Consider the following 24,681-nt stretch of genomic DNA (forward strand, 5'->3'; position numbering starts at 1 on the left):
TTTTAATTTAACTAGATTTTTTACACATCAATCCTCATAATCGATACCTTCAGAAAATAGGAGTATTGCTCTTCATGCTTCGACGTCTTATGGTTTGGCGCCTGTAATTCCTTCAACATGCCCTCGCAACGTCGCCTTTTCTCCCTTAAACCTTCCACAATCCCAGAAATTTGAACGTTAAGGGGACTAGTAATGTAAATAAATTCGAAATTTGAACGTTGGAGGAGCGTTGTTTACTTTATCTATATATAGTATCTTCTTCATCAAACATTTCAGACCCAAAAAACAATCCAGATCAAACATTTATATATTTCTATCATCTAAATGGCTTCTTCATCAAACATCACTTTTCCAAAATCACCATTGACTGTCAATAAGGTGGAGGACAATATGGTGGCCGATATCCTAGACCACGTAACATTTCAAGAGGAAATGGTGGCAGTTATGCATAAGCTAAATGACAAAAAGAAATGGTGCCGTCAACGAATTTCTAGTTTACACGCAAGAGAATGTTCTGAGCTTGAGTTTCAGTATATAGATTACTTGCAAGGAAAGATCGACAACCTCCAAAATGCGATTGAACAACTTCACAGTGTTGCACTAATTAGGACTAGTCCTTATGGGGATGAGTCGTGGCATAAGACAACCCCTTATACGTTAAGGGTAAAATTCAAATTTTAATAATATACGTTAAAAGTATACTACTAACCAACAGATTTTGTAAGGTAAGTAAATAATTAAGAGTAATGAAGAAAATTCAAATTGGAAATGATTTTGGCGTACCATCATTTTAATCGTATAAAATATAACATGCTTTAAAATGTTATATTGTAGAATAATATGAAACATGTTAATAGTTAAAAAATAATTGGTGTATGGATCACCTTGTATCAAGACTAAAGCATTTAAGCATGTTGCATGTGTATCATGTTTGAAGATCATCAACTTTTTTTTTCTATCGGTAGCTTTCTAAAAGTTATAAATTGTCAAATTGTTTGTTCCAGTCTCTGTAACAAAGTCTAAATGAAATCAAAGCAACTTAAACACCGTACCAAAACATTTATAAGAAGTTGATGGTATTATTAAGCCAAATGCCACCAGGCGAAAAAAATATTATACAACTTTGGTTAATGACCATCTTTATACGGGTTTTGTAGCTATAATAAGCTTTACTAATAGACTCATAGTACATTTCTGGGTGAATTTGTAACAATTTCTTCTAAAGAGGCAACAACTTCAGCCATTGTTGGTCTATGTTTATAATCTTTGTGGAGACACTTTAACGCGAGTGCAGCCACGGCTTGTGCACCTTTCCTTGAATAGCGACCACCTAACCGTGTGTCCATTATTCTAAAAACCCCTCTGTTGTCAACTAAAAACGGCTTCACCCATTCGACCAATGTCTCTTCAATACCCCCGTCTCTCTCATCTGCAATTGCTCGGCGTCCTGATAACAACTCCAACAAAACCACCCCGAAACTGTACACATCGTTGCTTCTGGTCAAGTGTCCTGCACAAACAATGCATAAAAAAAAAACTAATCCAAACAACATAATGGTAGCAAAGAAAAGTTTGGTAACATGTGGTTCAATAATCAATATATATTTTGGACTTTCACTTTTTTTAAGGTCAAATTAACAACTTTTCAACTCTAAATTTAGAAGTTTCTTTCAACTTATGGATAATTTGCTTAACTGGGTCAAGCTTGAAAGTGAAAACATGACTTAACATTACATATAGCCGGTTTGACCTGAAAAGTCAACCGCTGCCTCTTTACCTGTGGCCATGTATTCTGGAGCTGCATAACCAGTGGTTCCAACAACCCTGGTTGAAACATGTGTGTTGTCTCCTACAGGACCATTTCTAGCCAGCCCGAAATCTGAAAGTACCGCAGTGAATTCCTATAAATATTCAGAAAAAAAATATATGATCATGAATGAAACATAAGGGCATAACACTTGTCAAATTCTTTCATTTTTCATAATATTGCATTGTATATAGACATACTGAATCGAGCAATATGTTAGAAGCCTTCAAGTCTCGATAAATAATACTGGGTTCTTTACTATGCAAGAAAGATAAGCCTTGGGCTACATCAAGGGCAATGCGCATTCTTGTGGCCCAAGCTATGGGTTCGACACCTTCTGCAAGAAACAACATGATTAATCATGGTCAGTATATAAAAAAAATAAACAATTGATGAACCTGCAGGACCTCATGGACCATGGTAAAGAAAGACACTCACTTCGAAATAGATGGTTCTCTAAGTTTCCTTTTGGTAAGAACTCGTAGACCAGAAGTCTGCTTTCGCTTTCCTCACAATATCCAATGAGTTTTACAAGATTTTTGTGACGAAGCTTGCCCAAGTAATCGACCTCTGTCTGCATCATGACCAAAACTAATTGTAACCATTAGGCGCATATATGGTTTTTAATGTGTAAATATCAGAATATCAAAAAGAAAAGGTAATTACTTACAAGCCATTCTCGATGGCCTTGATGGCTTTCGGATTTCAGTACTTTAACAGCAACCACTAGTCCAGTGCCTGGTCTTGCTGGAGCAAAAGTGGTTTCATCAACCCAACCTTTATAAACCAGACCGAAACCTCCTTCTCCAACGAGACTATCCGACCTGAAGTTCTTGGTTGCGGTTCTAAGATCGTTCAACGTAAAAGCCTTGAGGTTATTCGGTATGGGAAAACTTTTTTCTCCTGATGCTTTCGAAACTTTCCTTATTTTGAAAACCTTCTTACTTGCTGATCGTTGATTTCCTTCATCCTCTTCTACAATGACAAAAACAAGCAATTAAGTTAGAAACATGTTTGATGTTAATTATCTATTTTTAAAGTTTATATATCACTATCTGTATTAAAAAAAAAGATCATACTAATGAGCTGTGATGAAGAAACATGGACAACATTTGCTGGTTTTCCTACACAAATACCCATTTGAGAATTATTATTAAGATATTGGTTCAAGATTTTAATTGTGTGCCATCTTATTACGGTTTATAAAGTGATGGCGGCTTTGGACCTTTTGGTCCCTCTAAAAAAACGTACTCTTTTGAACTTTCTAATGTTTTGGTCAAAGATTAAGACTTTTATTCCATTGTTTTGAGATAATCATCTATAGATGTAACACATTATTATTAATTAATATAAATATATTCTACCATTTTTTAGTTAAGTTTTGTAATGTTTAAAATGCCATTGTTAATACAATTGGCTTAGGTCAACTATTTAACTTATTCAACTATCTAACTTAGTTTTAGTAACTTAATTTGTTTATTAGTTTAACTCATGTTTACTTGTTAATTAGAAAAATTACCTAAAACATAGTTTATAAAAAACTATTTCATATGCAATATATAAAACCGATAATATCCGATTTTAGGGCTTATAAGAGGTCAAAAGTTGAGTAGATACAAAGACAGGGTATTAATTTCCCCATACGCCGTCAGGGCTTTATAAAACTCGTAAAAACAATAATAAGTGGTTTCTTGAATGAATACGAGTACTCGTATAGGGTTTAAAATGAAAAAAAGGTAGCAAATGAGTTATAGCCTTAATTATAGGGTTAAAAATGGACAAAAATCACAACTTTATAGGGAAGTACTTGAATGAATGAATTTGAAGACGGCGAGCGAGAAGAAACACAATCATCAATGACAGACGAGCATCATCAGAAGTCGGCGGAGCGGCCATTAAAGATCCCCAGATTAGCATCAGAAGAAGAAGGAATGAAAAGGGGTGTCCAAAGGTATCTGATAGCGATCGAATACAACGGAACTCGTTTTTCTGGTGCTCAACAGCAAGCCCCTCATTGCAGAACTGTTGTTGGTGTTCTTCAGGTCAGTTTTTCCCTTCATTTTTCTTTTTTAAATAAAATTTATTTTGTCTTATATGATGATGTTTGTGTAGAATGCATTTCATAAGTTTATCGGTCAGCCCGTTTCCATTTTCTGCTCCAGCCGTACTGTAAGTCTTTCTTTTTCTTTATTAACTATCATCTGTCGTGTCGTGTTTATATATTAATAAATGTTTGTATCTACTAGCGCCGCGCCTTAGCAAAATAAAGAAATGAATGTGTTGGTTGCCAAAAATGGCCCATCCTTTTACTATGTGTGAATAACGGGGATCAGATAGCCAGGTGGTGGAAACATATAAACATCTTCATCAAGTTCACCATATAGAAAGGCATTGTTGATATCTAATTCAAAGATTGGCCAATTATCTTGAACAGATATACTAGCAACTAAGCGGTGATTGCATATTGTTTTTTCTTCTTAGCTTTATAAATTCAATTCATCTTTAATCTGGACTTTTTGATACCAGCTATAAACATATTTTGTCAAAACACAAACATATATTTCTCTATATATGTCTTCACAGTAAGTTGTCCGTTTTGACCCGTTTCCAAAATTACCTGTATTGACCCGAACCCATTTTGACCCGGACCCGTTTTGACCCGTCACCCAACCCGATCCGGCCCGTACATTTTGCCACCTCTACGTTGTTCATAACCTGTTTGCTGCAAAAATACTGATACGATTGTTATATTTTGCACCGGTTATTCATGAATAAATGTATCTAGTTGTAGCATGTTTTTAGTTTTGTAATAAGAATGTTAATGTAGGGAGAAAATGATGACACGTACATGACCCAGAGATTACATTCATCTGAACTGTGATCTAAGTTCAAATGTGGAGCCGAGGATATCTTTTAACTCATCTGAATGTTAGAAATTGTAAACTTGATTATCTATTTCAACAAAAAAGGAAGGTCTAATATTTACCAGGTGTAAAGCCTTTACCCAAAAAAGGGAAATTGTAGAACCATTCAGTCGGCGACCAGTTGTGACTTATATGATGTAAGAAGCATAGTGTTGCAGCAAAAGTCTCAAACTACTTGAAAAGTTAGAAACTAGGATGTTATATTATTGCCCTTTTGATGTATTTTTGGTGCTAGAGGTTCTTCATTTACTACATTTATGTTTGGTAGAGTGGGTCTTAAGTGGACTTGTGTATTGTTATGGAAATTAGTTTGTGCATCGTTTAAGAAGATCAGGTGTAGATTTTGTATTCAGTTTAACTTACTTCTTCTCCTTACTGAATAGCCGAGCTGGTTTTTTTATCGTTCTTGTTCTATACATTTTCATCTTCCATTGGAAGATTTAAGTGTGTTAATGTGCTCTTAACATGTGCAGGATGCAGGTGTACATGCATTAGCAAATGTCTGTCATGTAGATGTAGAACGTATAAGCAAAAGAAAACCTGGTGAAGTGGTAAATCGCTCGCCCTTCAAAATTGATTGTTTATATGATTTTCCTGTGCACAAGACGTTTTAAATATTAATGACGTTCCATATTGTTACTAATATTTATATAGTGCAGTAAGTATATATGCCTTACACTCGTTTACTTTTGTTGTCTGTCTAATACAATTAATACTTTTGTTGTCTGTCTAATACGATTAATAATATCAATACATAGTAGAAATGTACAATCATCTGTTTGTGTAGATTGTCTATGCATGAGAGTGAATTTCTCAAATCAAATAGAACGACAATTGTAAATAATATGCAATGGTTCAGTCGATAGGTGGGTATCCAAGCTAAGCGACACCGGGGGCAGGGTCCCTTCCTTCAACCCTTAAAAGGCCCATTCAAGACAAGTAGGATAAAAGAATGATATGTATTGATTGAACCATTGCATATTATTTATGATTGTAGTTAATTTGATTTGAGAAATTCACTCTAACGCATAGACAATCTACACAAAACCAGGAAGGATATATCATTTATGATTTATTTAATATATTTGATCAGTTGATCAGCTATTAATCTGTCGAACTCTATTAACAAACTTTGAATTTTATCTTTGTTACTTAAACTTTTCTTGTCATTTCATTGGTGTGCAGTTGCCACCTCACGAACCTTCTGTAGTCAAGAAAGCTGTCAACCATTTCTTACAGGTATAGCATCTTGTTTGTTAAATAAAATACATAATCACACACTAGAGTTAAGATACCTGTGGCTCGTTACAAGAACAATCTGTTTTTCCATCTTCAAGAACTACATTGCATTCAATAACTTTTTATCCTGGTGCTGAAAATCCTATTGTCACATTCTTACTTTGAGGCAGAAGAATGAAGGTGATATAATGATTACTGATGTTCGATGTGTTGCGGCTGACTTTCATGCTAGATATAAAGCTCAAGAGCGAACGTAGGTATCAATATGAAATTTTATTCACAATTTAATTGTGTAATCATCCGTGGTTATGTCCGTAAATTATTATATATAAATTCTTAATAAAGATTTTGTAGGGTCATTTGACATTGTTTGAAATACCCTGTTATTCAGTGTCAAAAGTTTTAAAAGTTTTGAGTAGTATTCATTCGTTTGTCACTTCTACCAAGTAATTGTTTAAGCTGAATTCTTTTCAACCGATGTACGTTATAAATAAAAATATGTTGCTGTTAAAAAAAATCATCTAAGCTGAAGTTTATATAATTATATATTGTAGTCTAGATATGACTATTTTTCAACTTTTATATTCATTATAACATCAGTAAATTGGTTTCTGTACATGCCTATGCAGTTACCATTATCGATTGCTATCAGGTCCAGAGTCATTATCGACCTTTGAGAAAGATCGGGCATGGCATGTACCCGAGGAACTTGATCTTTCAGCAATGCAGGTTTGTTAATCTTTTCTTAGTGAGCATTGAGTTTCTGGTTTACATTAGTTTCGGGAGCTAACTGAAACTATTATTTTGTTGATAAAAGAAAGCTTGTAAAGTTCTTGAGGGACTACATGATTTCAGTTCCTTCCGAGCTTCTGGCTGTCAGGTTTTCATCTCCTCCTAGTAGAATTACGTTAGTTTGCTTGTATGTTTCTATTTTAGTGCTGCATAATTCCTTGGTTGTATGTTAGTTTGTGGTTATGTTGAATTCTTAAGGTCTTAATGAAAATTTAATCTCCTCCTTTATGTTATCATGTGTTTGAATTTGTTATATAACTCAAGTTTTAACAAATTGTGGCTGCTTTAATACGTTTTTTTCATTATTGTCATGGCTCGCTTACCAGGTTCGTTTAAAGTTTATAGCCAAGTCTAGAGCATGCGCTAACAAATAATGGTGTATGATCAACTCTTTTATTTACATAAGTTTATAGATTGGCTAGGTTGACTAAGCTTCTACTTTTCGGTACTTATTTCGGCTGTTTAAGCGAATTTTTTTTTGAAACGGACATATTTTGGCGGGTGTTTTGTCAAAACAAGTTTTGGCCAAAAAAAAGTTATGGAAACGGGTAAACCGGTAGTGGCATTACTGGGTTCGGAAAAATTACCCGAAACCGGTATTGGCAATACCAGGTTCAGAAACGAATCTCGAGACCGGGTTTGCCATTACCAGTCTCGCAGTCAAAACAGTACATTTGCAGAACAACAATGGATGTGACAGAGTGATGTGACCATACAAAGTGAAACCGGGCTTGACATCCCCGGTTTCAAGTTGTATATATAAATTTAAAGCAAGTAGCACAGTTTCTTATGTATTTATCTCTGCAGCCTTCCTCAATCTAACCATCTAGTCCTATGTATATATACGAAGAATATATATATCTTTGAATATCATATACAAAGAAAATCTGCTTCCCAATGCTGTCACCAAGTTGCAGTGTCAAACAGAACCACTGTTACCTTGTAGAGTTAGTGATAAGACCCTCTTTTAAGATACCTTTATCTCATACAATATAATAAGCGACGTATATAATCATGACCCACTTTTAGATCAAGTGGTTTATCTCCACGTGTTAAAACCGCTTATACGAGTATTTGTTTTATCTGTGCGCCATTCAAAAGTGTGGGGCATCTCCATCTATATTTGTGCTTGCATGTGCACACACATTACTTTATATGTCAAACTTTGTGTAAGTTCGTTTATGCTACCAGTCTTATGGTTTTTTAAGGAAATTACAGCACTTATTTCATGTAATTTTGGTAGCATTACTTAGCGATGTATCTCGTTATAGATTTAATGATTCACAGGCAAAATCACCAATCAGAAGCTTGGATGAACTTAATGTTATCGAGGTTTTGCCATCTCCATGTTTCCCATTAGCAAGGGAGAGGGAAACACAAAATCCCGTGAAGGAAGATCTTTCTGTTTGCTCTGCGTCTACTGATGAGGCAAGTTTTGAATTTGGCTTGAGGAGAAGGCATCGTAGTTTTGTGGTTACTGCACGTGCACGTTCTTTTCTTTACCATCAGGTTGGTATTTATGCTTCTATTGCATCTGAATCTTGCTGAATAAGTTAACAATAAGTGGTTAGAGTAAAACATAAATTAGTTTAAACTCACCCTTGAAAGTAGCATTATGAAGAAGCTGCTTATTCTATCCAAAAAATTTAGACACTTCCCTTTGGGATGTTCCGAAAATTCAAATGTTTTTTTTTTGGTAGGCTTCCATCTAATTCGAGCTCATCATTAGTAATCGTTGCTTGACATTTTCGTTGACAGGTCCTTTGTTCCCATTAAGGAGCATTTTAGATATTTGACAAACAATCACATATCTTTTTTAAATTTGTGTCGAGTAACACCATTTTTTTTAGAGTATGCTGTACCTGTTTTTTTTGTGGGAGCTTTTCAAAGATAATTTGAACTTGATTACTTAAAACAGGTGAGATTTCTTGTTGGTGCTATAAAATCTGTGGGCACCGGAGATCTAACAGTTTCTGATGGTGAGATTTAGTTTTGTTTCCCTATACACATATATTCTGAGGAAATCTATTCATTTTATTTCACTTGTCTTTGAGCTGATTTGGCATATCTTTTCAGTTGAACGCATCCTGGAAGCTAAAACAGTAACTGCTAATGGTCCATTGGCTCCTGCTTGTGGTCTGTACCTTGCACACGTCAAATATGATCTCCCATGATCGCTTCAGGAGTCTACAAACCACCTTCAAGGAGAGGATTTCTTTTGTGAGTGAGTTAGTAGCTTTATTTGGCCTTTATGTTTTGCTTTGAAAAAATTTCATAAACTGACCTGAAGTTTCTGCAGTTCAATGAAATCGTCCCACTGGAAAGCTGCAGCTCAATGTGAGTGTTTGAGGTTTCGTAAACTAATCCGACAAGAAAAAAGATAACGGAGAGTACTAGAGAAGTATTCTATTAAATTGAAGTGTTGCTTAGCAGATCAATGTAGTTTAATAGATTTTTACTAGAGTATTCAATAATTCGAAAAGTGGGGTTGGTTTGTATGTTAAAAAGAATCGTCACTAATTATCAAATTTTGGGTACATCTCCTATGGTATACCAACAGTATTGTTTTGATAAACATAGTCAATGCATTCTGTTGGTTTACTTTTGGTGTTAGAACCAGGTCTAATTCCTTGGTTATCGTCAGAAGGCTGGTTGGAAGAAGTAGCTATGATGCCCACATCGACAATAAGCTAACTATGGCTGATCTTTAATTCCAGCTTCACCACAAAACTCTCCCGAACACGTTCCTAGCCGAATTGTGATCCAACTCCAACAAAATCGACCGGCCAAATTTTCGTTGAATTTATCAAAACCTTAAATATTTTTCTGAAAAACCCTTGATCATCTACCCAGAACCATAAATCACCTCGATCGATTCTAAAACGTTACCACAATCAATTTATTGCGAAAAATTAAGTAGAAACGTTTTATAACTCTCAGAAATTTGTATGCATCGTGACCCAGTAACTGATAATTGAGAATGATGGTTCAACCACTTCTCACTACTATATCCCGTTTGGATCGCTAATCATGCACACGTCTGTATAGTATCTCACAACCATTTTTAGAGTCTATTTTCAACATTTCCAAAGTGCAACATGCAGTGATCTCTAGTTTCGTGAGATAAAACAAGGTTTAAATGCATATAGAAATGAGCTTTGATCATATTCATAGTTGTTAAACTCTTACGAGTCACAAGTCGACTCTTGCGAGTCGAGTCGATTTAGACCGAAAACGAGGCGACTCGTTGTATGACTCTTTTTCTCCTGACTCTTACGAGTCGCAGCGTGAGTTTGAAACGAGTCACTACGAGTCACAAATTTATGATGATTGTAGTTTGATAATATTAGGGGTGAGTATGAATCCGTTTGGTTCGGTTTTTGCCTAAAACCGAAACCAAGACCGATCCATTCGGTTTTCAGAAAACCAAAACCATTGGATTCGGTTTTTGTTCGGTTCGGTTTCTCGGTTTTCCGGTTTGGTTTGGATCGGTTTCGGGTTTTTTTCGGTTTTTTTAATAAATTTTGTTTTTTAAGTTTTTTTTAAATATTATGTAATAAATTTAACTTTCAATTGTTAAAAAAAAAATATGATATAAAAATTCAAATACAGAGAAACTTTTTATTAAGTAATTATATTTTTTAGGTTTTAAAATTTGTATAACTTTTATAAAACGAATTGTTTTTACTGCACGTTTTATTAAAAATATACAATTTGTATAGATTTGTACAATAAAAAGATAAAATTATTAACATATTTATAAATTATAAGTAATAAATATAAATGTAATATGATATAAAAATAAAATAAATTAAAATATATTTAGTTCGGTTCGGTTCGGTTTTGATCGGTTTTTTGGCATATGAAACCGAAAACCGAACCGATCCGTTCGGTTTTTAGGAAACGAAAACCAAACCAATGGATTTCGTTCGGTTTTCAGTTTTTTCGGTTTGGTTTTATCTGTTTTTTTCGGTTTTTGGTTTTCCGATTCGGTTTTTGCTCCCCCATAGATAATATGGTTAAATATCATAGATCATATTTATGGTTAGATTATTTTGTATGTTATATATGTATTTTTACTTCTTTTAGTACGAATTTGGAAATAAACTGTAAGTTTATGACTTAAAAGTATCGAATATTTGATAATTTGGTAATGTACTAAGATAATCAATTTATATGTTGTTTATAAACACGTCACGTACATATAAATTATACAATATTATATAGTATATAAAAATATTTGGACTCTTACGAGTCGAATCACGTGTCAAAAATCAAGTTTTTGAGTCGAGTCAAAAGTTACGAGTCAACAACTATGATCATATTATTATTATATTTAAAAAGCAACTTTTCTTTTTGAGGTGAAAATCCTGTAGCTATTAGCACATGCTTTGTCGCATGAAGTACAAGTTTCATTAACAATTTAACATAATAATAATGGCATAGGGTAACACCACCAGATAAAAGTCAACCCGATCAAGGTATTAGCGACGACGTCGCCGCTAATACTCTGACACTGACAGGGGGACTGCTAATTTCTCTGCCAGATTTACCATTACAGACATGGGAACCCGCAATATTAGTAGCGACGTCACAGCTAATACCCTCTCTGCTGGGGTTACACTTTTTCCCCTAGTGGTGTTACACTCCTCGATAATAATAACATATACACACAACAAAACACAAACAAAAGATAAATAGTTGACTCTAATTCATCTTCCACTAAAAAGCTCACATATGGCATTTGATTTTATTTTGTTTGTTCTCAAGTCTTACACACAATCCATTCAATTGGAATTATTATTTCTTTTTTATATTTATAAAATTTTACTCTTAAAGTTTTAAAATGTATAAATAAACATCAATTAAAGTCAATAAAATATATTCAAATCTTTTTTTAATCTTAAGTTTTTATAAATGGATGTTTAGAGTTATTGTCTTATTTTATATTTTCTTTTATCAAATAAAAGATTATTTTATATTTTGACGGTCAATAATAATACTTGCTTACTCTAAATATTATTATTGATCGTCAAAATATAATACTTTAAGTGGCTGACAAAACCTATTTAATCTTCACTTATATTGGGTTTAAGTTTGAAAGGATTTTAATGGTTAAAAATTTGTGACAAAATATATAAATTAGTAAATAATATTTGTAATCTATTTAAAAGTAACAATCATGTCCAATTAGGAGATGAATATCAAATTTAACAGACATATTAGTTCAACTAAAATCAATTGAAAAACTAACTTAGCAAATGACCAAAGTGGTAGTAGTGTTTTGAAGACCGGATCATTCAAACTCAATCAATCTAAGGATACTTATAATTTATCATGTGAAAATAAGATAAGTTTTTAGCTAAAGATGTAGAGGCCATTGTTGACAATTGTACTAATATAATTTATTACTATATTAAGTATATCATAATTTCGAAGAGTTTCATTCCTTAAATATAAATATTATATTACATTATAATCAACATTAACAGTTTTTCTTTTTCATTACTAAGCTGAATTGGTTATTTTTGTTACCGATTTTTTGTATCCCTATATCGTAAGTGTCATATATAATGTTTTTATTCTAATTTTGTTACGCTGCGAAGCGCGGAAATATATACTTGTTATCATTTAAAAACGATCTACCAAATATTTATGGTTGAAATGATGGTTTCTAACATTATAGTCGCTGGACACATTTGCCCTGACTGCAATTTGAGGAATAGGAGATCTTGCGGCTCAACGAAATCCTAAACATTTAACTATTTAAGTCTATCATTGATATGATATTATTGGATGAAACAATATATGGATCTATTGTTGATAATAAAATAATAGTATTAAAAGGAGAAATCTAATGCTCTGTTCTTGAGTTGAAATTTAAATGAAATGAAATGATTTGATGAGAATAGAAGATTTGGAATCCTTTCAAATCATTCCAAAAATAAGAAGATTTTTAGTCTAAAAATAATTAAAAAATCTTTTCAAATCATATCAATTCATTTCTTTTCTTTCCTTAAAAAAACTCAAGAACTCAATCTATTTTATAAGCATTTGGATTCATTTCTTTTCTACTTTTAAAAAAACTCAAGAACATAGTGTAAAAGTAAGGAATGAAAAGTGTTAGTATCAAAATTATCAATATTATAGTCTATAAAAAGAAATGATTATGTGCTTTAGATTACTCGTATCTTTTTAATTGAACTAACATAGATTATCAATATTATATTTTATTAATTGAATTAAAATCGAATTATCTTGCAATATCAAATGTAACCAATTCGGTTGCATGGATATTTTCCAATATTTTTTTCCAACCTTTTTCTCCAATTAACCCAACCTATGTTGTCCGATGTGGAAGGTCTCACAGCTTCGTTATGTTGTCCGATGTGGAACGTTTCACAGCTTGTCAGACTAAGAGGAGTGACCCGTTACCTCTCAAAAATCTCGCTGGAAACACCCCGGAATGCCCGAGCTCGGTCCCGGGGGCGTTCCGGCATTTAAAAATGCGTGCCCCTTTGCATTTCGAACGCGTCCAATAGGCATCCAACTTTTTTGTCTTTTTCGTTTTTGACCGTTACTTTTGGGTTTCTTTTTTTTAATCAATAATATTTCAATCTGTATATACTACACATTACCATTTCCTCATTTTTATACCTCTTCTTCCTTTTCTTCTTATTTTCTTTATTCATCTCTTAATTTTTATACACTCATACAACAAATGGCTAGAGTTTGGACAGCAGATGAGACTATTAATTTAGTGAGAGCTTGGCTTGAGGTAGCCGAAGATCAAAACGTAGAGAGTTACCAACAACAAAGAATATTTTGGAGTCGTGTAGGGGAAGTATTTATTAATCTCAAAAATCATCAAAGTGAGCAAAGGAGCCTTGAGAGTTTGCAAGGAAAATGGCGGAAGATGCGCTACTCAATTCAGGCGTTCGAGCACATCTTTGCTCGTTTGAACAACAGAGAACACGAGATGGTTCTCGAAGCTGCTATAACTGAGTACAATGTCACGCATCCGACTTTTCTGTACATCACGGAGTGGGGATTGCTACGAACCAGTCCAAGATTTATGATATGATTTTATCGAAGATGTTTTAATTTGTTATTTATCTATGCTATTTTATGTATGTTTTATCCAATGTTTTAGTTATTTTGTGTGTGTTTTCAAATAAATGTATGTTTTTATCCTATTTTATGTATGTTTAAAATAAATGTATGTTTTAGTTATCTATCTATGCTTTTCATGTATGTTTAAAATTAAACACATCACATAAAAGATTACATTTATTTTGAAAACATTACATTTATTCTGATAACATTACATTTATTTTAAACACATCACATGAAATTAAAACACTTAACACTTAACACAAACACATTAAATAAAAATTAAACATTAACGCGAGTTAACCACTTAACGCTAACCATAAAGGGAATCGGTCGATGAAATGTCACTATCAACATCGTTACGGCGCTGGTATTCATAGTGATAATCTTCCTCTTCCAAGGGAAAGTCGTTCACGTATTCTTCACCAGGGTCGGTCTCGTATCCTTTAGGTCTCCCGTCATCGTGAGTTCGGTTCTGACCACATGTAACTGGCCGAAGTTCTCCGCTTTCAATTTTAGCCATGGTATCATCAAATGCCTCGTTGAATTCTTCATCAGTCATCTCGTTCGTTGGTTGCAAGTTTGGTCGGACAGAAATTTCCGCCGTTAGGGTGAATTGAAGGTGTCGTGGGTGTAGGTTCAGGTCGAGGTTGCATGGGTGACTGAATAGGAGTACGAATGGGTGACTAAAAGGGAGTACGACTTGATTCGCCTTGTGCTCTCCCTTGCCCGGTTTGGCCTCGTGCTCTGCCCCGTCCTCTATCTCGTGTGGATTGCGGTTGTCCGATAGGACGGGTTAGTTTATTTCGTGTTCTCCCTCGCCCAAAGTTCATGGTTATGGGTGTGTGTGGTATGTGGATTTTTTTGAAATTTTAAGTTGTGTTTTTGGAATGAGAGAGTGAAAGTATTTATTAGGTGAAAAAGTATAAATTTGAAAACTAGTCGTTATTGTTCAATCTATCCGTTATTATTTAAATTTTGTATTTATTTTTAGATTTATTTATATTATTTTCCAAAAATTAATCCAAGGAAATGCCTCAAAAAAAGGGAATGCCTCTAATGATTGTAAAATGCCACATGCCCAAAAAAGGGAATGCCTTCACTCCTCTTAGTCTCATTGCATTCAACGAAGCAAGTTTTAGCCTTTCAAGTCTACACGTAAAAGACGTCATTAACATGGATTATCGGTACAACATTATCGTTAGTTATATATAATTTATTCAGACTAGATAGCGACATAGCGTGAACACATTTTACTCGTTATATAACATCTAAATATTCGTCCATCTGTTGTTCAAAATATAATATATATATATATATATATATATGGTAAAGATCCAGAGAAAAGGTTTTTAAGGAGAGGTCGAGAAGGTTCGTTTTTTCATTTTTTTAAGCTTGTTTTCTTGATTTTTTTTTCTTTTTAATAAAAGAAATTCTAACCTGAATTAGTGAGTTATACATGTAAGGGTACGGTACGGGATTCGCCCTTAAAGATATTAATAAGGGTAGCTAGTGGGAGTAATAGGTCGTAGAGGAAGATAGGTCATAGGGGTAATCGGTGATGGGGTGATCTACCTAACGGGCTTCGCCCTTAGCTATCATGGCTCCGCCATAGTCTGAGAGGCTTCGCCTATAGTTTACGGGCTACGCCCTTTGGAAAAAAAATATTTTAAAAAAAATTTTAAAATTTTTATATGAAATTGGTTAATTAAAGAGAGAATGAAAAAAGGAAAAAAAAAAAGTTCAAAAAATAAGCTAAAAAAAATATAAAAAAAATGAACCTTCTCTCTCTTCTCTCCTTAAGGTACCTTCTCATTTTCTCTACCTAAAATGCCCTTACCAATATAACTAATCTTATCTAAAAGTTCATTTAATACCTAATATACCCTTAATAATACCTAATATACCCTTAATAACTACACCCCAAATATATTTCAATAACCAACATTACCTGCCGTTAAGTGTGAGCAAAAACCGAACCGAAAAAACCATGAAAAACGAAAAAACCGAAAACCGAAAACCATTGGTTTTGGTTTTCAAAAAACCGAAAGTTATGGTTCGGTTTTGGTTTTTAATGAAAAACCGAACCATAAAAACCAAACCGAACCAAAGATATATATTGTTTACTTTACTTTATATTTATATCATATTATTATTAGTTTTTGGTAAATATTTTAATATATTTACATTTTTAAGTGTATATAATAATATCATCTATATGCTTTAAGAAAAAATACACAATAAGATTGATTTGTTTTAATAATTGTATAATTAAACAAATCATAAAACATATAAACAGTTACTTATAAAATTTGTTTGAAGTTTGTACAACTTATTTTAATAGATTTGTTATCATTGTTGTAGTATTATTGTTACTAATATTGTTTTAAAACCTTGTTGAAATTCATTATTGTGTAATCATAAGATATAAACTTATAAACTTTTCAAGTTCAATTAGACCCAAACCACAAGTGGTTAAAAACTAACTAAAACCGAAAAAACGAAGACCGAAACCGAAAAAACCGAAACCCAATGATTTTAGTTTTCAAAAACCGAATTATAACGGTTCGGTTCCGATTTTAGTCAAAAACCGACCCAAACCGAACCGTACTCACCCCTACCCGCCGTGACCACCATCGTATTAAAGCTACCACCATTTCCGCCGCATCGGGCATTCGGCTAAAATGTCTAAAACAAAAATATATACTACAATGCTGGATAAGATTGACTAGTCTTTCACATACGACAGCTGATATACACAGATCATTTCCTACAAATTGAGGCGGTTGTTTTTTTTATCTACCAGAGTAATAAGTACTTGATTTTTCTTTTTTTGGGAATACATGACTTTCCATTGCTTTGCCTTGATTTTACTAAATGCTCCCACAAGGTCCTTGATGCATAAGTCCATATCATTCTTGAACGTGGTTGAACAGGTCGTTCTGTTACATGATATTAAGATATCACGTGCACGACTATAAAAATGCCCACGCACAAAACCCTCAAAGTTCTGCATGTTTCATCCAACAATATCACATCAGAGATAATAAACAAACTGAACGGCTAGTGCAAGTAGAAAACAGACTCGATCTTACCTTGGGTGGTTTCAATATCGTATACGTCATTGTTTTGAGTGACTTTATTAGGATATTCTCATTGTATAGTGCCGATGAATGGTCTCCATAAACAGAGCCTTTCATATGTGCATATGTGGGTTCATTGAATAAAGGATTGGCAATCAAAATCTGATTTTGTATGGAGACAAGCAGTTGGAGGATAGTCGAAGTGCATGGCAGCCACATTGTCTCCTGGCCACCACTTGTTTTGGGAAGGCTCAAACGAACATCACCACACTTGTCCAGATTTGGGTTGATACCAAGACCGCCAGAGTGATAGTACACTAGCTGTAACCAAAAAAATTGGAAAAGCTTAGACCAACTGACATACATGATACATGTATATATGAGTGTCTATATACGACTTTAGACACATCAATTAGATAAAAGAAGACGAGGATTACATACAGGTGGGGTTTTAGGATAGTTTCTTGGGAAACACACATCAAAGAAGAAGAGAGCATTATGATAAGGAGTTCCCTCTGGTCCGACAATTACAGCTCTTAGAAGATCTATCCGCGATTTATAAACCCTCACATATATGGTGCCTGCAGCCAAAACAAAAAAACCCATGTTTGCATATAACCCTAATGTCGCTGATTAAGCTCAAATTACTTGCTTATATATCGATTAAGGAAAAGGTTTATATTTGACAATCAATATTTCTGAGGTATAGGCATACCAGGCAACTGTTCCTTAAGAATCTTCCACTCTTTACGTATTCTTTTACCTGGCAGCTGAAACATATCACGTGTACGTATATCAGAATTCTGTATCTAAGCAAGTAATTCCAAAAAAGATAAACAGCCCGATACTGTTATTCCAAAAAAATAAACAGCAACACAAGTACCTGGTTCATATCAGAATTCTGTGCTGAAAAAAAATGATCTGAATGGTCCACGACAAAGTCAAACTTCTTGAAGTATTTATAAGTAATCTTAACATCTTTATAATCAGCACAATCCTGGTTCGCCAATGGATCTTCCATAGAAAAGATGCCAGCGCGTGAACTCTGGTTAGCCTCCAGAATCTTCTGAATCGCTGAATCTGGTTGTCTTACACTGCTAGGTGTGTGCACTTGCAAAATAGCATCCTACAGGACCATACACAAACACAAAGGTGATGAAAATTTTAATTAAAAAGAAAACAGACTATACTAGAGATCCGCAGTTTGATTTATAACCATCATATATGCAGCATCAATGACAAACAAAGGTTGTTGTGCTTGGACTTTCATTCCTTCCTTTACCAGAACCTTAGTAACCAAAGAAGGCTCATAAGCAGTGACGGTCCATGACCAAGGCACATAATGATCGCCTGAACCATGACCTGTTTCAATGTCCTGCAACTTGCGACAAAAAAAGTCCTGGTTAACAAGCTTCTAACAATTGTGCTTTCCCTTTAAGAAAAATATGAACTTTTTATCTTTCAGCTAATTCTCATCTACATAAAGGTCTGTTTGCTAAACGGGCCAGGCATGGTCAGATGCAGAATGCAGCAAAGAGACTCAGGGTGTAGCTTCTGAGCTACATTTAGTAGACCATTATAAGTAGAGCTCAGAGAATGGATGGTCGGATGAGTTGGATAACAGGTCAAACAGGCCAGGGCATGGTTGGATCAACCAAGATCTTTGGAACAGAACAATTTATATGCATTAACAATACCAAATGGGTGACTCCACCTATTAGGACCCGCTCTTTTTAGCTAAATCTGACACACTGTAAAATGGTGATGGGTTGCAAATGGGGGTTAACGTGACAGCAAGCAACAATTCACAATTCGGAAAAGTTTGTTAAAAGTTTAGTCACTTCATCAAAAAAAAAATAAACATAGTAGGGATTGGTTTGCAAGACACACATCCGTACAATACAAAAACAACAAGTGACCTAAACAACATACCTAAGCAAGTAAGAATACTTGAAGCCTATGATTCTAAAACTGAGACATGAAAGGGAAAGAGAGAAAGAAACTCGTACCGCCCTCTTTTCGCTCACTGCATCGTTGCGGTTTTCATCAAAAACAACCTGATGAGCTTTTGGTGATTAATGACCCATACACAGCAGAGAAACAATAATTAATCTAAAAGATGAAAGGGAAAGAATGGAACTTATACCTTCCTCTTTTTTTCCAGCTCATAATTGGTAGGTTCGTCATCCATAACACTCCTCTTTTTAACTAGAGAAAGGAATTCCTGAGCTCCCTTTGCTCCGATTTTGTCAAATCCATCTACAAGGGACTTGATGCATGACGCCACATCATTTTTGAACTCGATTGAGCAGGTGACATCACTAACAAGACACCCAAGTTGCAGCCCTTCCATGTAAGCTTTACATGCCATTTTGATATCACCTACACGCGTACGAAAGTGGCCAACTACAAAATCCTCAAAGTTCTGCATTCATGCATATCATCCAATTAACAACTTCAAATTAGTTAACCACATGAAACAAGAAACTACCAAAAACAAAATAATAAAACACACACAAACTTTACCTTGGGAGGCTTGTTCATGGTATGTACCATCGTTTTGAGTGATTTTATAATGGTGTTCTCGTTATATAGTAACGAAAGATATTCCCTGGGTGTCATTGCATTTCCAATTCCATTAAAGTAAGGCTTTGTGTTGAAAATTAGATCCTGTATGGAGACCAGAAGTTGGAGCATCGTTGTGCCGGGCACCCACAAAGTTTCTTCTCCGGCATCTGTATCGAGAAGGCTAAAGCATACTTCACCACACATGTTCATATTTGGACTGATACAAAGACCAATAGAGTGATAGCGAACAAGCTGACAGGGAGATGGAAAAAAGATAACAAAAAAAGATGAATCACTTACTGAATAAGTTAGACTAACTGGCATATTTGTGTACATCACACAGGAGCAAATAGAAGAGGAAGTGGATGACGTACAGGCGGGATATAAGGATATTTGTTTGGGAAGAAGACGTCAAAGAAGAAGAGACCGTGATGATAAGGAGTCCCCTCTGGTCCGATAATTACAGCTCTTAGAAGATCCATCCTCGATTCATAAGCCCTCACAAAAATAGTCTCTGTACCACATAAAAAGAAAGAAAACTTGAAAGTTACATGCTTATATTTATATAGGCATAGCAAAAAAGTTAAGATTTTTATAAAAATTATTTTCGAATAAATGAGCATTATATACGAGGCAAGTGTTGCTCAAGAATCCTCCGCTCTTGCTTGATAGTGCTAGTCCAGTCAGGCTGAAACGTATATGATAAAAATAAAAATGTTCAGCAACGTAACAAATGCAGGGGTACGTATTAATGTTAAGTGAAACACACATACACACGACGTACTTACATGTTTCATTGCACAAGTGTGTGATGAAAAAAGATGATCGGAATGGTCCATGACGATATCAAACGTTTTGAAGTTTGCATATCTTTTCATCACATCATCATCATCAGCAGATATTACTAGGCTGCTAGCAAAGTGTTGTTCCTCGGGCTCAAAAATCTTGTCCACATTTGGAAAAACATCAGGGGGAAAATGCGTGAGGGTTTCGATAGACTTCTTATACATAGATTTCTGGGATTCGTCAGACAACAGCTTGGGGACGGAACGGGATAGGATTTGAGTCTTGATGACATACATAGGTTGTCCTTCTTTGACATACATTCCGTCCTTGATCAGAACCTTGGAAACCTCACCAGGAATTTCGGAGCAATAATAATGATATTCGTGTTCCATCATGATCGATCGATGGGGTAATTTCCTAACCTGGTGACCAAATCACTGTCCTTTGATTATTATGGAATATTCTTATTATTATTATTATTATTATTTACAGGCAAATATCAGATTGAAAATACGATAAGGAATTTCAATAACCAAAGAATTTACTAATAAATGATCCATCTTCTTCTAACCCTAACCCTAACTATATTATCTACATCGCAGATTCATTTAAACTATATATACCTATACATACATATATATATATATTACCTCTGCGTGACCAACCGAATGAACACGCCAACGAGCGCCGTCGTTTATCGGTCCGACATATCTCTTCGGGTTCCCCTACTGTTCCATTTTATTCAATGGTAAAAAGATATATGAGGCTGTTAGTTTATTAGTCATTTATAAGTTAGGTGAAAAACTTTTTACATGTTTTTTTAAGTGAGTTTCCATTGAGATGTGTTTGGGGTATTCAATAGATATTTTCTGAACCTCCAATCTCCTTCTTATGAAAAAATTTTTGAGATGTGAATTCCAAGACTCGAACCTGAGACATTGAGTAAACTCACCTCGACGCCCACATAGTAGATTTAGAATATACCCCTGGCTACTGGGTTTAAGCAGTGGTTTTTTTTACATATCAATATGGGTCATCAAATATTTATTCAAAATATTAAAAAGAAGTGTATTTGGGAATGTAATGAATTATGTTGTGTAATGAACTACTCGGATGTTTATTGTATATAATAAACTTGTAAATCCCAGTTATTGGATGTATCCGACCAATTAAAAACTTACAACATATACTCAGATACATTCAATAACCAGGATTTAATAATTCATTGCGTATAATAAACATTCGAGTAGTTCATTACAAAACATAAACATTTTTGTATAATTCATAGATATTTATCCCATGTGAAAGGTTTTTTCCCCAAGTTGGGAACAACGCCATATTCATTTTTCCCTTATTTTATTTATATAAATATACTTTTCTTTTGTTTTTTTATCTTCCATGATAAATAACGGGTGGAAATATAGGCACGTTGTAGTGTATGGTCTACATATCCGTTATGTAATAAGTTTGTAATTGTTTTCTTTGACAACGTTATGTTTATTCCAAAATTCAATTCAGCCACGAAGTTCTTTTTGCGAGAGGCCTGGAAGATACTTAGTGCATTGGTGAAATGGGAACGAATACAAGATCAACATAGATTAGAAGTTTCGTGGTTGACGGGTGACAGATGGCGTTTTATTTTTAGCCTTTTGAATATAGTCTCACCGTTGATAGAGTAATTAGAAAGAATGTAAGGTAAGTTTGGAGAAAAGAATAAGAAGTTGAATCTCGATAAGCTACGAGAAAATTCAGTAAAGCCCAATGCTCATATTACCTTAAGGCTTGGAGGATATGTTGGCTTAATGTGACGTTTCAATCGTGTAGTTCTGACATTAAAATAATTTCTTAATATTTTGTTTTTATATATGGAGTTATTTTAGTTGGAACCTTAATGACTAGCGGTTATAATACCCCTTTTTGTTTTCAAGATATCGTGACACTCTGAGAATACCGTCTTGTGATTCATCCTCTTTCTTTCATTTCTACCAACCATTCTAATCATACACTTTCTAATCTTCTTCTTCTTCTTCTTCTTAACAATTTCTCTCTTGATATAGTAAATTTATTGAACCTCCATAAGTGAATATCATAATAATAACATCTAAGTATTCTATCAAGTTCAAATTGGGAGATGTATCATACATATGTGTGTATATGTCGAAAATTACAAGAAAGAGGAAGAAGGAAATTTGTAAATTTTCCATCCTAGTAATTATTGCTCAAAGGTATAATTTTTATTTCAATTTTATGAAATTAGGGTTCTTAAAAGTTGAAAATTTGGGGGGATTTATATAAATGAACTAACTTGATCTAATTTTAAGTTAGGATTCTTGAGATGAAGTTAATTTGGGGATTTCTTGCATGGTGGGTGTTTTGCTCTAATTTAATTACGGTTCTTGGAACTAAATTAATTTGGGGATTTTTAGGAAAATGAGTATGTGACCGTAGAACTGTATGTTATTGGTAAATTTTAGACCATGCAAGATTGTTTGTGATTTTTCCACTTTCTTTTGGATGTTTTTGTTGTCATTCGGTTAGATGATTTTATTATTAATATTGTAGTGACTTTCATAGTAAAGAATGAAAGATGGTGATTTTGATTATAATTTGGAATGACAGTGATGGCTATAGATGATGTTTCTTTATAAAATGAGATTTTAAGATGAGCCGACGCAATGGCAAAATGGGATGCAAATGGGTAAAGAATGATATAAAATGAGATTTTAAGATGAGCCAACGCAATGGCAAAATAGGATGCAAATGGGTAAAGAATGATAGTGGAACTAGCGAGTATGGTTAGTTATGCCTATTAGGTGAAAAATGGCCTTATGCATGTTTTATGATTTGAATTGCTAGGTTGAAAACATTCATATTTGATATCGTGGTTTTGTTGTCGCGGAGGAGGTGAGTACTCTTGCATACGATTATATGTATGTTAGGTCGATTACCATATGATGGTGGATTCCGTATGTGGTAATCGATTTGCGTTAGGGCCTAATTTGAGTTCGGGACCTAAAAATCCCATAGTTGAATTGAGATGAGGCCTAAGAACCTTTTGTTGCATTGAGATAAAGCTTAAGAACCTCTTGAGTATATGGTTAGCGTATATGGATCCATGTATGTGTTGTTAGCGCAAAGGTGAGTATGCAAGTGATGGTATGACGATGCCATTAGCTACATGTGATAGCCCTTTCTGTGTTTTTGCCCTCATTCATGTGTATAAGCGTATGCAAGATTATTCACTAGGCTTTGCTTACTTTTTAGTTGTTTACCTTTTTTATAGGTTGTCCCAAATGTGGAAACAATATTTTGTGCTTGAAGATTTATGATGATATGAATTGTGGAAATGTTGATTTTTACGATGGTTTATGGCTATAACCCATAGTGACTTCTTTGGACTAATGGCTCTTGGTACATATGAAGTGTTTTTGGTAAAGTTTTGTTATGTACATTTCTGCAAAAAGTTGGGTTAGAGTCATGGTCTTTGGTATCTTGATATATTGTAAAACCCTAGTCGATGTAAACTTGGGTAATATGCCTCGTTTGGTTGTAAAATGAACGTTTGATCAAATGAACAATTTTGTTATGTTTACTATGGTGTTTGAAACTTGTTTGAATCAGAAATGTAGTGGTTTGAAGTTGTGTTTGAGTTTGGGAATTTTGCAAGTCAAGAAAAGTATCAAAATAATGATTTTTGTTGTCAGCTAAAAAACTGCGCCACAACTATTTATAGGTTCGACGCAACTTTGGTCTTTTCTATTTTTCTGACCTCTTAGGTTCGCTGCAATTTTGAAGTGGTTCACACAACTTTCTCCCGTTAAGCACAAAACCCGAATTTCAAACGATCATAACTTTTAAACCGTAACTCTGTTTTTAACGTTCAAGTTATTCAGGAAGACGTGTTAGAGTCTACTTTCTAATGGTAATGTCCTCTAACGATCAAACATATTTTGGTTTATTATAAAGTTGGTTTAAAGTGCATTTGTCAAGTCGGGATAAAGGGGGAAAAATTACTTTTATTTTTGGTTCGAGTCGTTTCAAAAACTTGTAAATGTTTCAGTTGATGATGTAAATACAATCCACATAATAATTTATATCCGTTGCCTATAAAATACAACGTATATTACTCGATATATATATAATATATTTAAAAAATCTGTTAACATCTATATATTAAAGTAAACGTTCACATATATTTATTAATTAATTTTTATTAATCAACCAACGGCATAAATGTTTAATAGCTACATAGAGAACTAAAATACCGTATATGACATTTATATTATTCGAACTAGTAAATATCAATCTTTTAACGTAAAATATCTTAGTTCTTAACCTTAATTAATAATAAAAGATTATATATCAATTA

General features: G+C 34.0%; 3 protein-coding genes across 4 annotated transcripts; 1 reads left to right on the forward strand and 2 right to left on the reverse strand.

Annotated features, from left to right (window-relative positions):
- Window positions 1–1,059: 1,059 nt before the first annotated feature.
- Window positions 1,060–2,971, reverse strand: LOC122605651 (probable serine/threonine-protein kinase PBL3). The gene is made up of 6 exons (XM_043778609.1): window positions 2,887–2,971; window positions 2,478–2,782; window positions 2,246–2,381; window positions 2,008–2,144; window positions 1,778–1,901; window positions 1,060–1,510 (listed from the first exon to the last, which is right to left on the reverse strand). The coding sequence occupies exons 1-6, from the start codon at window positions 2,945–2,947 to the stop codon at window positions 1,182–1,184; spliced, it is 1,092 nt and encodes a 363-aa protein (XP_043634544.1). The 5' UTR covers window positions 2,948–2,971; the 3' UTR covers window positions 1,060–1,181.
- A 593-nt stretch (window positions 2,972–3,564) lies between these two features.
- Window positions 3,565–9,269, forward strand: LOC122605640 (tRNA pseudouridine synthase A). Of its 2 annotated transcripts, none has more exons than XR_006324665.1 (11): window positions 3,565–3,849; window positions 3,920–3,976; window positions 5,205–5,282; window positions 5,917–5,970; window positions 6,141–6,223; window positions 6,600–6,699; window positions 6,788–6,850; window positions 8,050–8,271; window positions 8,681–8,741; window positions 8,839–8,986; window positions 9,062–9,269. XR_006324665.1 is itself a non-coding variant. In XM_043778596.1 (11 exons), the coding sequence occupies exons 1-10, from the start codon at window positions 3,619–3,621 to the stop codon at window positions 8,934–8,936; spliced, it is 1,047 nt and encodes a 348-aa protein (XP_043634531.1). In that variant the 5' UTR covers window positions 3,566–3,618; the 3' UTR covers window positions 8,937–8,982; window positions 9,062–9,269. The 2 variants fall into 2 exon arrangements, 1 of the variants encoding a protein (XP_043634531.1); XM_043778596.1 differs by having other exon boundaries at window positions 3,566–3,849; window positions 8,839–8,982.
- Window positions 9,270–16,555: 7,286 nt separating this feature from the next.
- Window positions 16,556–21,054, reverse strand: LOC122610445. The gene is made up of 13 exons (XM_043783437.1): window positions 20,963–21,054; window positions 20,315–20,734; window positions 20,157–20,214; window positions 19,901–20,040; window positions 19,485–19,778; window positions 19,105–19,383; window positions 18,968–19,015; window positions 18,175–18,333; window positions 17,842–18,084; window positions 17,674–17,728; window positions 17,400–17,539; window positions 16,971–17,279; window positions 16,556–16,885 (listed from the first exon to the last, which is right to left on the reverse strand). The coding sequence occupies exons 2-13, from the start codon at window positions 20,705–20,707 to the stop codon at window positions 16,646–16,648; spliced, it is 2,358 nt and encodes a 785-aa protein (XP_043639372.1). The 5' UTR covers window positions 20,708–20,734; window positions 20,963–21,054; the 3' UTR covers window positions 16,556–16,645.
- Window positions 21,055–24,681: the final 3,627 nt, after the last annotated feature.

The sequence above is a fragment of the Erigeron canadensis genome, chromosome 1 (assembly GCF_010389155.1).
Source record: "Erigeron canadensis isolate Cc75 chromosome 1, C_canadensis_v1, whole genome shotgun sequence".
NCBI classification, from domain to species: Eukaryota; Viridiplantae; Streptophyta; class Magnoliopsida; order Asterales; family Asteraceae; genus Erigeron; species Erigeron canadensis.

Bases quoted from the DNA above. Each gene is read 5' to 3' on its own strand.
- LOC122605651 (XM_043778609.1), bottom strand. From the start codon at position 2,947: ATGGGTATTTGTGTAGGAAAACCAGCAAATGTTGTCCATGTTTCTTCA. The intron at 2,783-2,886 runs GTATGATCTTTT...TTGTCATTGTAG, and splicing joins TTCTTCATCACAGCTCATTA to AAGAGGATGAAGGAAATCAA. The intron at 1,511-1,777 runs GTAAAGAGGCAG...TTGTTTGTGCAG, and splicing joins TCCAGAATACATGGCCACAG to GACACTTGACCAGAAGCAAC.
- LOC122605640 (XM_043778596.1), top strand. From the start codon at position 3,619: ATGAATGAATTTGAAGACGGCGAGCGAGAAGAAACACAATCATCAATG. The intron at 5,971-6,140 runs GTATAGCATCTT...ACTTTGAGGCAG, and splicing joins CTGTCAACCATTTCTTACAG to AAGAATGAAGGTGATATAAT. The intron at 8,742-8,838 runs GTGAGATTTAGT...ATATCTTTTCAG, and splicing joins AGATCTAACAGTTTCTGATG to TTGAACGCATCCTGGAAGCT.
- LOC122610445 (XM_043783437.1), bottom strand. From the start codon at position 20,707: ATGATGGAACACGAATATCATTATTATTGCTCCGAAATTCCTGGTGAG. The intron at 20,215-20,314 runs GTAAGTACGTCG...TATACGTTTCAG, and splicing joins ACACTTGTGCAATGAAACAT to CCTGACTGGACTAGCACTAT. The intron at 18,334-18,967 runs GTACGAGTTTCT...CGCAAGTTGCAG, and splicing joins CAGTGAGCGAAAAGAGGGCG to GACATTGAAACAGGTCATGG.